The 11,787-nt window shown below is 40.0% G+C and overlaps 2 protein-coding genes across 4 annotated transcripts; one reads left to right on the top strand and one right to left on the bottom strand.

The window, feature by feature from the left end:
- Positions 1-919: 919 nt before the first annotated feature.
- Positions 920-8,842, top strand: LOC117497917. 2 transcript variants are annotated; one of them, XM_034149950.1, is made up of 12 exons: positions 920-1,085; positions 1,364-1,439; positions 2,153-2,338; positions 2,542-2,612; positions 3,705-4,218; positions 4,396-4,492; positions 4,581-4,713; positions 5,630-5,737; positions 5,901-6,004; positions 6,156-6,300; positions 7,247-7,373; positions 7,679-8,842. In XM_034149950.1, the coding sequence occupies exons 8-12, from the start codon at positions 5,672-5,674 to the stop codon at positions 8,086-8,088; spliced, it is 852 nt and encodes a 283-aa protein (XP_034005841.1). In that variant the 5' UTR covers positions 920-1,085; positions 1,364-1,439; positions 2,153-2,338; positions 2,542-2,612; positions 3,705-4,218; positions 4,396-4,492; positions 4,581-4,713; positions 5,630-5,671; the 3' UTR covers positions 8,089-8,842. The 2 variants fall into 2 exon arrangements, with proteins under 2 accessions (XP_034005841.1, XP_034005842.1); XM_034149951.1 differs by lacking the exons at positions 920-1,085; positions 1,364-1,439; positions 2,153-2,338; positions 2,542-2,612 and having other exon boundaries at positions 3,651-3,766; positions 4,013-4,218.
- On the bottom strand, positions 8,541-10,763 carry LOC117497916. Of its 2 annotated transcripts, XM_034149948.1 has the most exons (6): positions 10,330-10,763; positions 10,165-10,210; positions 9,702-9,793; positions 9,483-9,593; positions 9,058-9,334; positions 8,541-8,762 (listed from the first exon to the last, which is right to left on the bottom strand). In XM_034149948.1, the coding sequence occupies exons 1-6, from the start codon at positions 10,704-10,706 to the stop codon at positions 8,559-8,561; spliced, it is 1,107 nt and encodes a 368-aa protein (XP_034005839.1). In that variant the 5' UTR covers positions 10,707-10,763; the 3' UTR covers positions 8,541-8,558. The 2 variants fall into 2 exon arrangements, with proteins under 2 accessions (XP_034005839.1, XP_034005840.1); XM_034149949.1 differs by lacking the exon at positions 9,483-9,593.
- Positions 10,764-11,787: the final 1,024 nt, after the last annotated feature.

Below are 11,787 nucleotides of genomic sequence, written 5' to 3'. Positions count from 1 at the left end.
ATATTGAAGCCTGCAGGGGAGAAACATGCCTTGAGCATGTGCAGCATCTACATGAGCTCTCCTTGCTCTCCTGCGCTCTCGCGAGCAATTCCTGCTCTTCTGTAGTGATGTGTCGGTCGCGAACGAGCCGATTCTTTTGAACGGCTCTTTGGTACGAACGAGGGGAACCGAGTCGTACTTGGTGAGAGCCGTTCTTCTTATCGTTCAATCAAAGTTGGTCCGCACTCACTGCCTGCCAAAATTCACTCGCCTTTTAAAAAGCTTGATTTTGTTCCCCAAACGTATTCTGTGAAGACCCGCCCCTACTCTGATTGGTAGGTTTCAGCACGAGGAGTTAGGTGGGGTGGGTCTTAACGGAATACGCCAGAGAGAGAAGTCATAACAAGTGGTACTGGACAGATAGACGACGTGTTTTTCGGATGGAAAATGAGCCAAACGCGAAAACGCAGCAGCATTTGGATGCACTTCAACCAAAACCCAGGCAGTGATAAAGCGCACCATTTGTAAAGGCAAAATATCCTTTAAAGCAGGGTCAACAAATAATCTCCATCGCCACTTAAAAACACACTACTAATATTAAGAGTTGCATGAATTTCATTCAAGGCAAGGCAACTTTATTTACTTAACACATGCAGAGGGTAAATTCAAAGTACATTCACTGACATGATGACATGGATATGGCGCCACCTTGTGTCATGTTTACAATGCAGATTATTGACATTAGGTCTGGCAATGCAGTCAATCATTATCCTGGTGATTATTTCGCAGATAAACCTAGTAACCCCGCCCCCTTTTTAAAAAAACGGCTCTTTTGAACGGCTCTTTTGAACGGCTCTTTGAAAGGAACGGAGCCATAAGATCCGGCTCCCTTCAAAGAGCCATAATTCCCATCACTACTCTTCTGCTCGTGAAACTCTGGCCTGCTCTCACTCGCGGAGAAATTTTAGGAAGTGGGCGTACCGTGTCCCAGTAACGCCAAATCTAATTGGTTACACCCCTCCTCTTTTATGATTGGCCGTTTTCAAATGACGAGAGATATCGGAGCGGGAAAGCCCCGCAGAAGAAGAATGGCTGACGACAAGGAGGTACGTACAAAAAAACTACCGGTACTTTTAGCTATGCATATAGAAAACTATGGTTTAACATAACTATAATTGTATCTGCTTGACGGGCATTTAAGATATTGACATTGCATTATTTACAAGCCACGGTATAAGAAGAAAGTGACACAGCTGTCTGCCCGCAATAATAAAAGTTAGCTAAAGTGAACTGTCAGCAGATCTGGATAAACAAGACGACATGTCTTTGCACTGTGATTGTGACAATCAATTTGACTATTTCTTGTTTGTGTCTGTTTTAACAGATAGAGTTACAAAATGCTACCAGGCGTGTTGTTGACTTGCTGAGAAGTGCCTTGGCTGAACCAACTTCTCAAAATCGTAAGTGAAACTAGGGGGAGATCACTTCACAGATTCATCTAATGGTCAGCCGTTTACAAAAAATTACAGCTGCAGTCTTGGCCGGCGGAAGCACGCCGAGGTGTTTCAGTGACAGTTTTACCAACCTATATTAAAACCAGAGTGAAAAACTGAATTTCCCCATGGGGGATAATTAAAGGTTCATCTTCTTCTTGTTCTTCTTCTATTTATTTTCAGGGCTTGTGACTATCTGGGTAATGTTTAATTAATGAAGCCTTTATATATTCTAACTACTTTACGTATTTAGTACTCAGTTTATTTAGATTCTAGGGAATCATAGACATCTTTAAATTGTGTTCACAGATGAAGTACAGGTTCAGGGAGAGCAGGTGGAGGTGGGCAACAGACAGCCTACTATACAGGGACAGCAGCAGTCTGCTCTTGGCAACAGGCAGCAGGCTGGGACAAGGCAGCGTCAGGCAGTCCAGGGGCAGCAGCAACAAAGGACCCCTGGCTTTCCTTCTACAGCAGGAAATACAGTGGATCAAAATATGGCCCGGTTTGGATCCGTTAGGAAATAAAGATAGTTCTGAACTGAATTGTCATTGTAATAACTGGGCTATAATTCAGGGTATTTTTTAATAGAAATGAACGCTCTTCAGATTGTTTAGAATGAATATATTGTATAACAGCTTCTTAAATGCCTCTCTTACACATTGTTTTCAACTCCTCAGGGCTTTCCCCGGCCTATTCAAATCCGGTAAAAGCTATATCTCCCAAAAGAAGGGCTCTTAGGTCAACCCCAATCCAGTTCTGCTCAATACGTGCACAGAAAGAACACCATCGGATGAAATGGTCCTTCTCCAGGCTGGACTTGGCAGGAGGACTCTCAATATCCCCAAAATGCTGACCACTCCCAGGTAAGATAGAAAAAATAATAAGGAAAGGAGTCAAGATAATATAAGAAGCACTTTATTGATCCCAATTTGGGGACATTTTGTATGTATTACTGTAGTTTCCCAATCCACTGAAGTACTACTGGTCCCAAATCAGCTTCAACAGAGGTGACATGTGTGGAGGGTTATAGTTCTAACTGCACACTTGTTTTGCTCTTCCCACATAGATATCATATATACTTATGCAATCATATTCCTAAATGGTACGAAGGGGCCTGGATGCTACGTAAAGCTGCTGGTAAGATAACATCTCCATTATTACATTCAACTGTGGTCTAGTATTTCTGCAGTTAAACCCTCTATCTTCTCCTACAATAGCTGCTCTTATAATAGCTCAATGCCCTTGATGGTTAGCATATTTACCTACCCTCTTGTTTTTAGCAATCCATGAGAAAGCCTGCAAGTGTGCATCTTGTTAAAATCAACTGCCTCCCCTAGAACATTCTGTGCATTAAATAACATCCTGTTTGTACACATTCCCACATAGGAGGATCAGGCCAGCTGCTTGGCACCTGAGGCAGAGGGTTACACGGGGGCCTACCTTGCCAAAGCTTTAGGTGGAAAAGGCTGTCTCTATATAATGCCCATCCAGGACACTTTAGACACCTCCCCCTTGCCCTACTCATCAAAGGAGTTTGAAAATATGCCAAAAGCCAGATGTGCCACGTGTCATCTAAGCATGCCTGTCCAGCTGTTGGCTTTACACGCACAAGAGTGTGAACCAAGCAGCTGTTCTGATCGCATGGATCTGGAACCGGTAATGTTATTCCACAAATAACTATGCAGGATCATTGTCATACTGAATCCACAGCTTTTTTTAACTGGTTACGATTTTCAGGATCTGGACCCAGATTTAGATGAGTCTCCAGCTACAAGCAATCCTGGGAATGTAAGCTCACTAATATTGTAGGTGTTTGTTTCTAAACAATCTTCATTGTATGTGTCATTAATTGGAAGTCTTTCTACATTTTATTATAGGCTTCTCCAAGTGTGCTCCCGTGTAGGACCTCCTGTTCTAAAATCGATATTAAGGTCAAATCAGGGCATTATTTATCAATTATTGCAGATGATGAAGGTTTCTGCGTCTCAGTAATTCACTTGAATATTTGCTCTGCTTTTCTGTATTTTTAAAGGTGTCCTGTCCTGTCCTGTGCTCAGAGTTATTTCCTGAGTGTTTTGTTGAAATACATGCCAGCACTTGTAGAGAAAGGGTTTTTTTCTCCTATTATGCACATTCTTTATATACTTTTTTCTTGCAGTGTTAGATAGTGTAAACCATGATTAAGGCATGCCCCATTGAAATCTTTTTTCCCTCATCAATACATTGCAGTCGACACAAATGATCGATTTGGAAGAACATGCCAGTGAAGAACTGACAGGGCGAGTGAAAAGGTAATATGCTTCAAATGTACCTGTAATTGCTTATTTTAAACAAACGTCCTGCAGTTATTGTGTTCACTATTTGTGTTGTACCGTTCATCAGTTGCTCTGCATTGTTATTGTTATGCCTTGAATATCATTTAAAAGAGGCCACATCAGTCAGGGGTCGTCAGTTTACTCAATGATACAAAAGGGGTCTCTTAAGGGAAAACGTTTTGGATCCAGTTGTCTAATCAACTTCTAATTGTTTCCTTCAAGTCTTGCTGAAGCCATCGAAACACTTAGTGGACGAGTGGACACAACGACACTCTTTAATGTTAGTGTCACTAGGGAGGAAATCTTTGAAAGGGGTTTAGGGCAGTGGAGACGTCAGAAGAGGTCTTCTCCCAAAAAACCCCTCCGAGTGTCTTTCATTGGAGAGTCTGGAATTGACCATGGGGCTCTCAGGAAAGAATTCTTAACAGGTATATGTTTACCTCCCTTATAATAAATGAAAATATTCCTCAGTGTGTGGCGGTTCTCTGGTTGCATGCAATTTCTGAGCTTGCACAGGTTAAGGGTGACGCGTGCTGTTCTTTAACATATACAGTGGTCTAATTGAGATTATCAATGTATTGATCCACTTTTCCTTTCAATTATAGAAATGATGGCAGGTGTTGAAAGGAAGTTTTTTCAGGGAGGGAGTACAGGGAAAACCCCCAAGTACTCAATTACTGACTACCACAAAGAGCATTTCAAGTATGTAGAATTGTGTTCTGCAATATCTTTTCCATGTTTATTTTATTTATGAATAATGTCTATGCATGATTACACTTTGTTAATGCAGGACAGCTGGAGAGATTATGGCAGTCAGTATAGTACAAGGTGGTCCTCCACCTAACTTTTTCAGAGAGTGGTGCTATGGATACATATCCACTGGGGAGATGGATAGCAGTGACGTGCGGTGAGGTTCATGGCTGGTGAGGCACTGACTCTTTCAGAGTCAGATTTACAAATATTATAGCCTATTTTGACCTTAATCGAAATATTCTGTTATTTTCAAAAGCTTTTTTAGTCTGATGCTATGATTAATTTTAAACAGACCGATCAACAAAAGGATACCCAAAATCTAAATATTGGATTGTTCTTTCTAAGTAAGATCCCATGTTCATTACAGTTGTGGTCTTACCTTGACTTGAAGATGAAGTCCATGCTATCCTTCTGGACAACAATCTCTATTACTGTTTTGTAAAAGTCGTCCTTATCTCCCTCTAGTTTCAAAAGTCTAGTTTGTTGTTTGCGGTAGAATAACAGTAGCAACAAGAACCTGTGGGCTCACATGCGCCCCCTTCAGTGCGGCAGAGGTTATGGCTGCCTCCCCTTGTGATTTTTTCATTGCCGTTGTACGATGAGACCAGCGAGCCTAAATATCATATATACGTGAAATAAGTTATTTAGAGACTATGGATGGCGAGGATAAATGTAATAAAGGGATCTACAAACATTACATTGGTGACCTACAGGGAGATGGTAACAGGCATGCGCTGAGGGCCTGCTTTCCAGCCAGTTTCTGTGGGGTGATGCATTCTGAGGTGAGGCAGAGCTCATCTGTGCCTCAGCTCACCCCACAGTAACTGGCTGGAGCGCACTCACAAAATAAGTGGCCGCGCTAAATTAGTGCCCGCGCTCCAGCAAGTTACTGTGGGCTTACGAGAGGCAGTGCTCGTCCCTGCCTCACTTCTCATCGCTCCCGTAGCAGAGCTCGGCAAATTAGCTGATTTTGACTATAAAAAGCGATTGGAATCATACATAAATCACATTTACACAGATCAGTGGAGACATTTTATTATTATTACTATTTAGTTTTTCTTTAATTGTTTTTCCGTTACATTGGAGTATGACAGGTGAGGCTCTGCCTCCACTGACTGCACGTCGCTGATGGATAGAGATTCCATTTCCAAGGAAGATGTGACTGATCCAGAGCTCAGCCAGCTTATGGAAGAGGTAATATTTTTCTTCTCCTCAGATACTCCTTCATATAACATGAAGTTTGTTTTAGTATGGTTGACACACACACACCTCTTTGTAGTGTGAATATTCTCTAATTCTTAAAATAAGCTAAGGCTCCCATGACTTACTGTGTGATGCTGTTTTTCCAATTGCAAAGGTTGAGATGGCTGAACCTGAAGCTATGTACGACCTTCTGGATCGGATAACAGCATGCGGGTACAGTGGTCCTGCAACGTGGGAGAGGAAGGAAGAAATAATAAAGTATGTGCATATGCTAAGTGATTTAACCCATAACAACCCATGTTTAAAACCAATCAATTATTCTTTTACACTCATATTGAGTGTGCAGTCACTCTTTCCCTTTTTTATGTATGATTTTATATTATTGCTGTTATCTGTTACTGAATTATAGGGCAATTATCTTGCACTCATCGGTCCGCATCCTACCAATGCTGCAGCAGATATGCTCAGGCATGAAGCTGTATGGCTTGTGCGGGATGATTGTACAACAACCACACAACTTCAGGGATCTGTTCGTCCCTGGCCTTCATGAAAAGGTCAGTATTATGTCTCTAGCTGATTTTACCACTGCATTTCAAACCTTAACCTTTTAACAGCCAGCGCCACCATTTGGTAGAGCACATTTTGTGTCTTGATATTTTGTTGACATTTTTTTTTTTAAAGTGTAACTCCATCTGATTCAGCCAGCTCTACCCTTTGGTTGACATGTTATGCACAAAACAACCTCTAGATGTCACTGTGGTTTGAACAGAAAGCCCTTCAGCTAGCTTCCACTGAGAAAGTTGGCATGCTAAAAAATCACTGCTGAAGAAATCACTCTTTTTGGTCAACTTTTGTAAGGTAACCATATAATCTTTGACATATTTTAGTGTCAGAGCACCGAGTGTACATATTTAGATAACTTGATGCACAAAAAAAGTTTTAACAAGGGTGTAATTATTTTTTTGAAAATATGCTCAACCAACCGGTGGAATTGGCCTTTTATGGTAAACTAGCAATATGACTTTTTCAGAGTTTCAGAGATGTTTTTCAATAAAATATGGTAAATAAATGGCTAGATTCGTGGTAATATTACTACATCTAGTACTGCCTTATGAGTCTCAGAGTGAAAGAGTGATAATAATTCATAAAGCAGCTTTCATGCATGGCATTCAGCCCAAAGTTGCACACAGATGAGCAAGTTAGGCCAACACAGGATGTAGACATTTGCTGTTAGGCCAGTGGTTTCTTGTTAGGCCAATTCAGCATCTACAGTAAGATGAGCAAGTCTTTTTTTATTATGAAAAACACTTAACATTACTTTTTATATCAATATCAATATTGATACCTTTTTAAAAAAATGTGTTTGGTTATGTGTGGCCCATTTGATAAAAAAATGCAAACTAATAATTTTTCCATAGCTTTTTTTCTTGGTCTGGCAATTAAAGGGTTAAGCTCATCCAACTTTGAGCATACACCATTTTATTGTTTCCTCTCTCCAAGCCGGATGCTGAATTCCTGATGGGAGCCATATCTCCAGTCTTCAGTGAGCTGGGCTCGCTGCGACGCCAGAGGGAATCGAGGATTGTAAACTTTTTGCAAGACTTCATCCAAAACATTGAAGATGAAGGTGATACTACTGCCCTGACATTTTATAAACGTATTTGTTCTTGAATTGTACCCCCGATTACGACAGGCAACTCAATGACAGCTTTGTATACCTGTTTTATTCATGTTTACATGTCTCAGTTTAAACACAACTTTGCATCATGATAGTTGCGATGAAACAATGATAACTAAAGCAGGACTGGCTAATGAGGTTTTCTTCTTCAAAATATCCACATAAAAAACAATTTAAAAACAATAGCCATATTTATTGACATTGCTTAGGTGAAGATATGCATTTCTTTGTATTAACTTTCAACTTGTTTTAAGAGGAAGAAAAGAGCTTCGTGGTTGAAGAGAGGGGGACCCCTGTGAAGATAACAACAGAGAGTGATCTTGATGATGGAGACTCAAGAGAGACAGAGTCTACAGTTGAACCGGCGAGAGATGAAGAGGAGATGAAGGAAAAACACAAGATCACTGTTGGCTGCTTCCTTCAATGGCTTACGGGGCAGGCACATGTCCCCATCACCTCAACAGAGAGAGAGAGATTTAAAATCCTAATTGAATTCGACCACGATTGCAGCGTGCACTATGGTACACACACTGTATGCTTTCCAGTAGTTAATGCATGCTCCAACTCTATTACCTTTCCGACAAGGCACCTCGGCTCATATCCGGAGTTCCTGAGCATTATAACACAGGCTGTTATAAGTAGCAGGGAGTTTAGTCGTTCATAAGATTCATAGAATCGATGTTTTCTGTTAAAACAGTCTTTATTGCACTTTATTTGACAAGGTTTTCATTTGTTCAAGATGAGAATGTTACTATACAGTCAAACTTTCAAGTGACATCACATACTGTTCCAGTCAAAATGTTTTTGAAACAAATGGTGAAGTTGGGGAACCATTATACTTTTGAGCTGTATTTTGTGTCGATTGTTGTTTCAATTGTCACCAGTTGTGCCAAGTAACTTTACTCTTGGTACTTTTACTTAAGTAACACTGAACACAGGACTTTTACTTGGAACAGAGTATTGTTACATTTAGGTATTTCTACTTTTAGTTAAGTACTTCTTCCACCTCTTATAGTCACTGTAATACACATATAATACACCTTACTAACTTAAACTGTTTCCCCATTATATTCCTACTATGAGGCTTAAGGCTAGGTTTACCCTCATCTGTGTCATTCAAGGGAGCTGTATTTCTTAAGAGCCACATCTTTCAGCTACATACTCACGGCAGAGTAAGTACAGTTCCTTGACCGGAGTGTTTGGGTCAATTTGCTGAAATACTGATTGAAGTTCAGTTATGTCTTCTGGACTCAAAGGGCAGTCGAATTCGGGGACGACAATCCCTGCATCCTCTTCTCCATCGTGGTCAGCAGCAATTTCCCAGTCAACATCTGGCTCCTAATAACCATAACAGAGGTTTTGAACACTTGGGTGAAATAAATGTATGTCTTATAAACAAAGTGGAACAATGACATCAAGTAATAGTTCGTGTTATTTTTTACAAAGTTAAAATAACACAAACTGAATAAAATGCCCAGAAAATGGTCATGCCAAGAGTAGGGAAAGAAAGTAATATTTTGACAATATATATTACACAAAGTAAATGGTAAGTAATTAATATCTTCAATGACAATCCAATAAACGTAACTAGGCTTCTAACAATGAGAGGTTAATGCTGAAACGAGATCAATACCTCAGGGCTCTCCGGCTGATCAATGTTTGTCTGCATCAGTCCAAGTTGCCATAACTGCTCTGGACATTGGTTCCGTTCAGTGCTGAGTGGATGATGGTTCCAGCCTTCTGTAAAAATCCCCAAGTCCATCTGAAGTCGGGGAAGAATAATGTAGTGCACACAGAAGAGGTCGTCTGTTGATGAGATGTCGAGCAGACCATCCTCTTCGAGGGAGAGCAGTATCGCAGAGTACTTGTTGGTGACAATGACTCGTACATCACGCCAAAGACGCTCAATCCTATGGATGAAAATACATGGTTTAGGGAAAACCAGTTCAAGTGATCTATTTTCATGCTGGCCTAGCATGGGTTAAGTGCAAGGTGCTTGGTCTACACATCAGATAATTCCACCTCACTAATTGAGTTACTAGAGATGCTGCAATTTACCTCTGGTTATGAACACTTTTACCAGAGATGAAGCTTCCACGGTCGGTGCCGCGAACCGAAAACATGAATCTCGCTATCTGTACGTTTTCTACTCCTTGGTCTCCTCTGACCCTGAAATGTACACAGTTGACTAAAGGACTGTCAAAGAAAATATTCATCCAAAAGTGTCACAGTATTGAGCTAGCTCTCCAAAGAGTGTGCTTTTTTCTGTGAATTCACCTTAAAGGCACTCCATGTCTTTGTGTTGCCTCTAGGAAGAAGCCATAGGCTGTTGACGCACGGTTGTTGGTCGAAGCACCCAAGTACATTACCTGCAGAGAATATTTAAGAATAGGGCAATTACACACAATAACTAGACAACATTCTGTTAAACTGTGTATTATAGGGGAAAAAATGCAGAGATTAAAGAATTCCTGTTGCAATAGAAATAAGCAAACAATACTGACATACAGTATACTGACTCATAATACTTGTGCAGCAAAAATAGGCAATGCACAAAATCTCCTTTATATCTACTTTGACTTTGCTGCTTCCTTTTTAGTCCATACACTTTCTCCATTTGGACCAAAGCCAGGACACAGCGTTGGGACCTCTTTTGTGGTTTTAAGTAGCTAGCAGTAAACTCGTACAAAAAATACATGTTTGTTTAATGTGTGTCTACTGAAGTGAAATGCAGTCTTACCTTTCTCGAATACCCGTCCACTCCACCAAATAAGACAATGTTATAACTGAAAAACCAAAGAACAAACTATTATAGCACTCTGGAATTGAAACACCGATTCTCCAAATCTGGGACATTACAAAGAGATTATTTCTTAATCACTTAGCGAAATATAAATACCACTACCGTATCAATTTGTGGTTGGTATCCACGTGCACAAGCGAGAGAGGCCCTCGCACTGAATATGTTCTCCTCACAACACAGCCCAGACTAGCCAGTCTGGAGAGGATGCCTATGGAATCCACTCGATGCATTGAGGCAGCCATTCTTGTCCATTGTACACGTAGACCAATAGATAACAACCGTCCTTTGACCATTCGGTATCCAGCAGTGGGCATGTCATTCTTGATAGATATGACCACGTTATCCAACTCCTCATCGCTGATGGAGCTATAAAGTTCTGAAACAGATAAGCCAAACTCTCTCATCCTTCTAAAGATTGTACTGGAAGAAACACCTAGCAGTTTTGCAATGCAAGGCACCGATAGGTTTGTCCCCAACATCTCAACCAACTGCTGCCTCTCAATTTCAAACTTAGGACGTCCTCTTAGACCAATAACTGATCCCACTGCTGTATTTGGGGCATCTGAATAGAAATATTGCCTAAGTAGTCCAAACAGCTCTTGAAGAGCTTGGATTATTCTTTGCGGTATGTCAACATGTCTCGAAAGTGCTTGCAGGAGGTACAGCTCCTGGCGACATGCAAACTCCAGGAAATCCAGGTCAAGTGGTGCTCGAATGAGTGCAAGCTCAAACTTCGACAGGAGTCTCTCCAGGATCTGCCGTTTCAGAATATGCTGTGAAGAAAAATAAAGTACACTTTAATTAACTAAATTAATACTTGAGGAAGATTCCTTGAATATATGTGTTTGTAAACCCTAACTAAGGTGTAACAGTCCTTTTTTCAGGTGGAGCTAATATTTCCTTCTGGTCAGAGTTTGTTAATTCAGTTATGACGCTATACCACAATTATCTATTCACTATTTTATTTGTATTTAATTATATTTTTAAGAAATGTGGTCAATCTTTATTGAAACAATTATGTTAAATACAGAATAAGGCACATAAACATCAATGTTCATCATAAACATTCCAAAAAATAAGCTGAGGGCATTTGAACAGAAAAAAAAGTGGTCATTCAGAAATTAAAGTGCCAAGAAACTTGCAAAATTCTTGGGCTTTTTTACATTTGCATCATTTTATACTTTTTTTGTGTAGTATTATTTCTTTGAGAAAGGCAATAAAAACTGGGGACATTTTGAAAAAGCGACATTTGTGAAAATATTTTGCTAAAGTAATCAAAATTATTAATTCCAAATTCAGTTTTTGAAAGCTACATTTTATATTATCATATGTCAAGACCGAAAAGGTAATTGGTTCTTATCTTTAAAAATATGTATAAAAATGTATTATCTAAAAAAACTCAATCCATTTATAAGTAAGGACGGCTCTTGTGGAATAACCACAGAATACAAAAGCATGCCTTTAATTAAAACAATCATTAGTAAAGTAAAGTAACTTACGTGAGACGTTTCCACAGCCATATTTCATCACGTTTGGAGCAGGTTTGGAGCTCTTATTATA

The sequence above is a fragment of the Trematomus bernacchii genome, unplaced genomic scaffold (genome assembly GCF_902827165.1).
Source record: "Trematomus bernacchii unplaced genomic scaffold, fTreBer1.1, whole genome shotgun sequence".
NCBI classification, from domain to species: domain Eukaryota; kingdom Metazoa; phylum Chordata; class Actinopteri; order Perciformes; family Nototheniidae; genus Trematomus; species Trematomus bernacchii.
The sequence above is the reverse complement of the archived record's forward strand: the minus strand, read 5'-3'. Positions and strand labels throughout refer to the sequence as shown.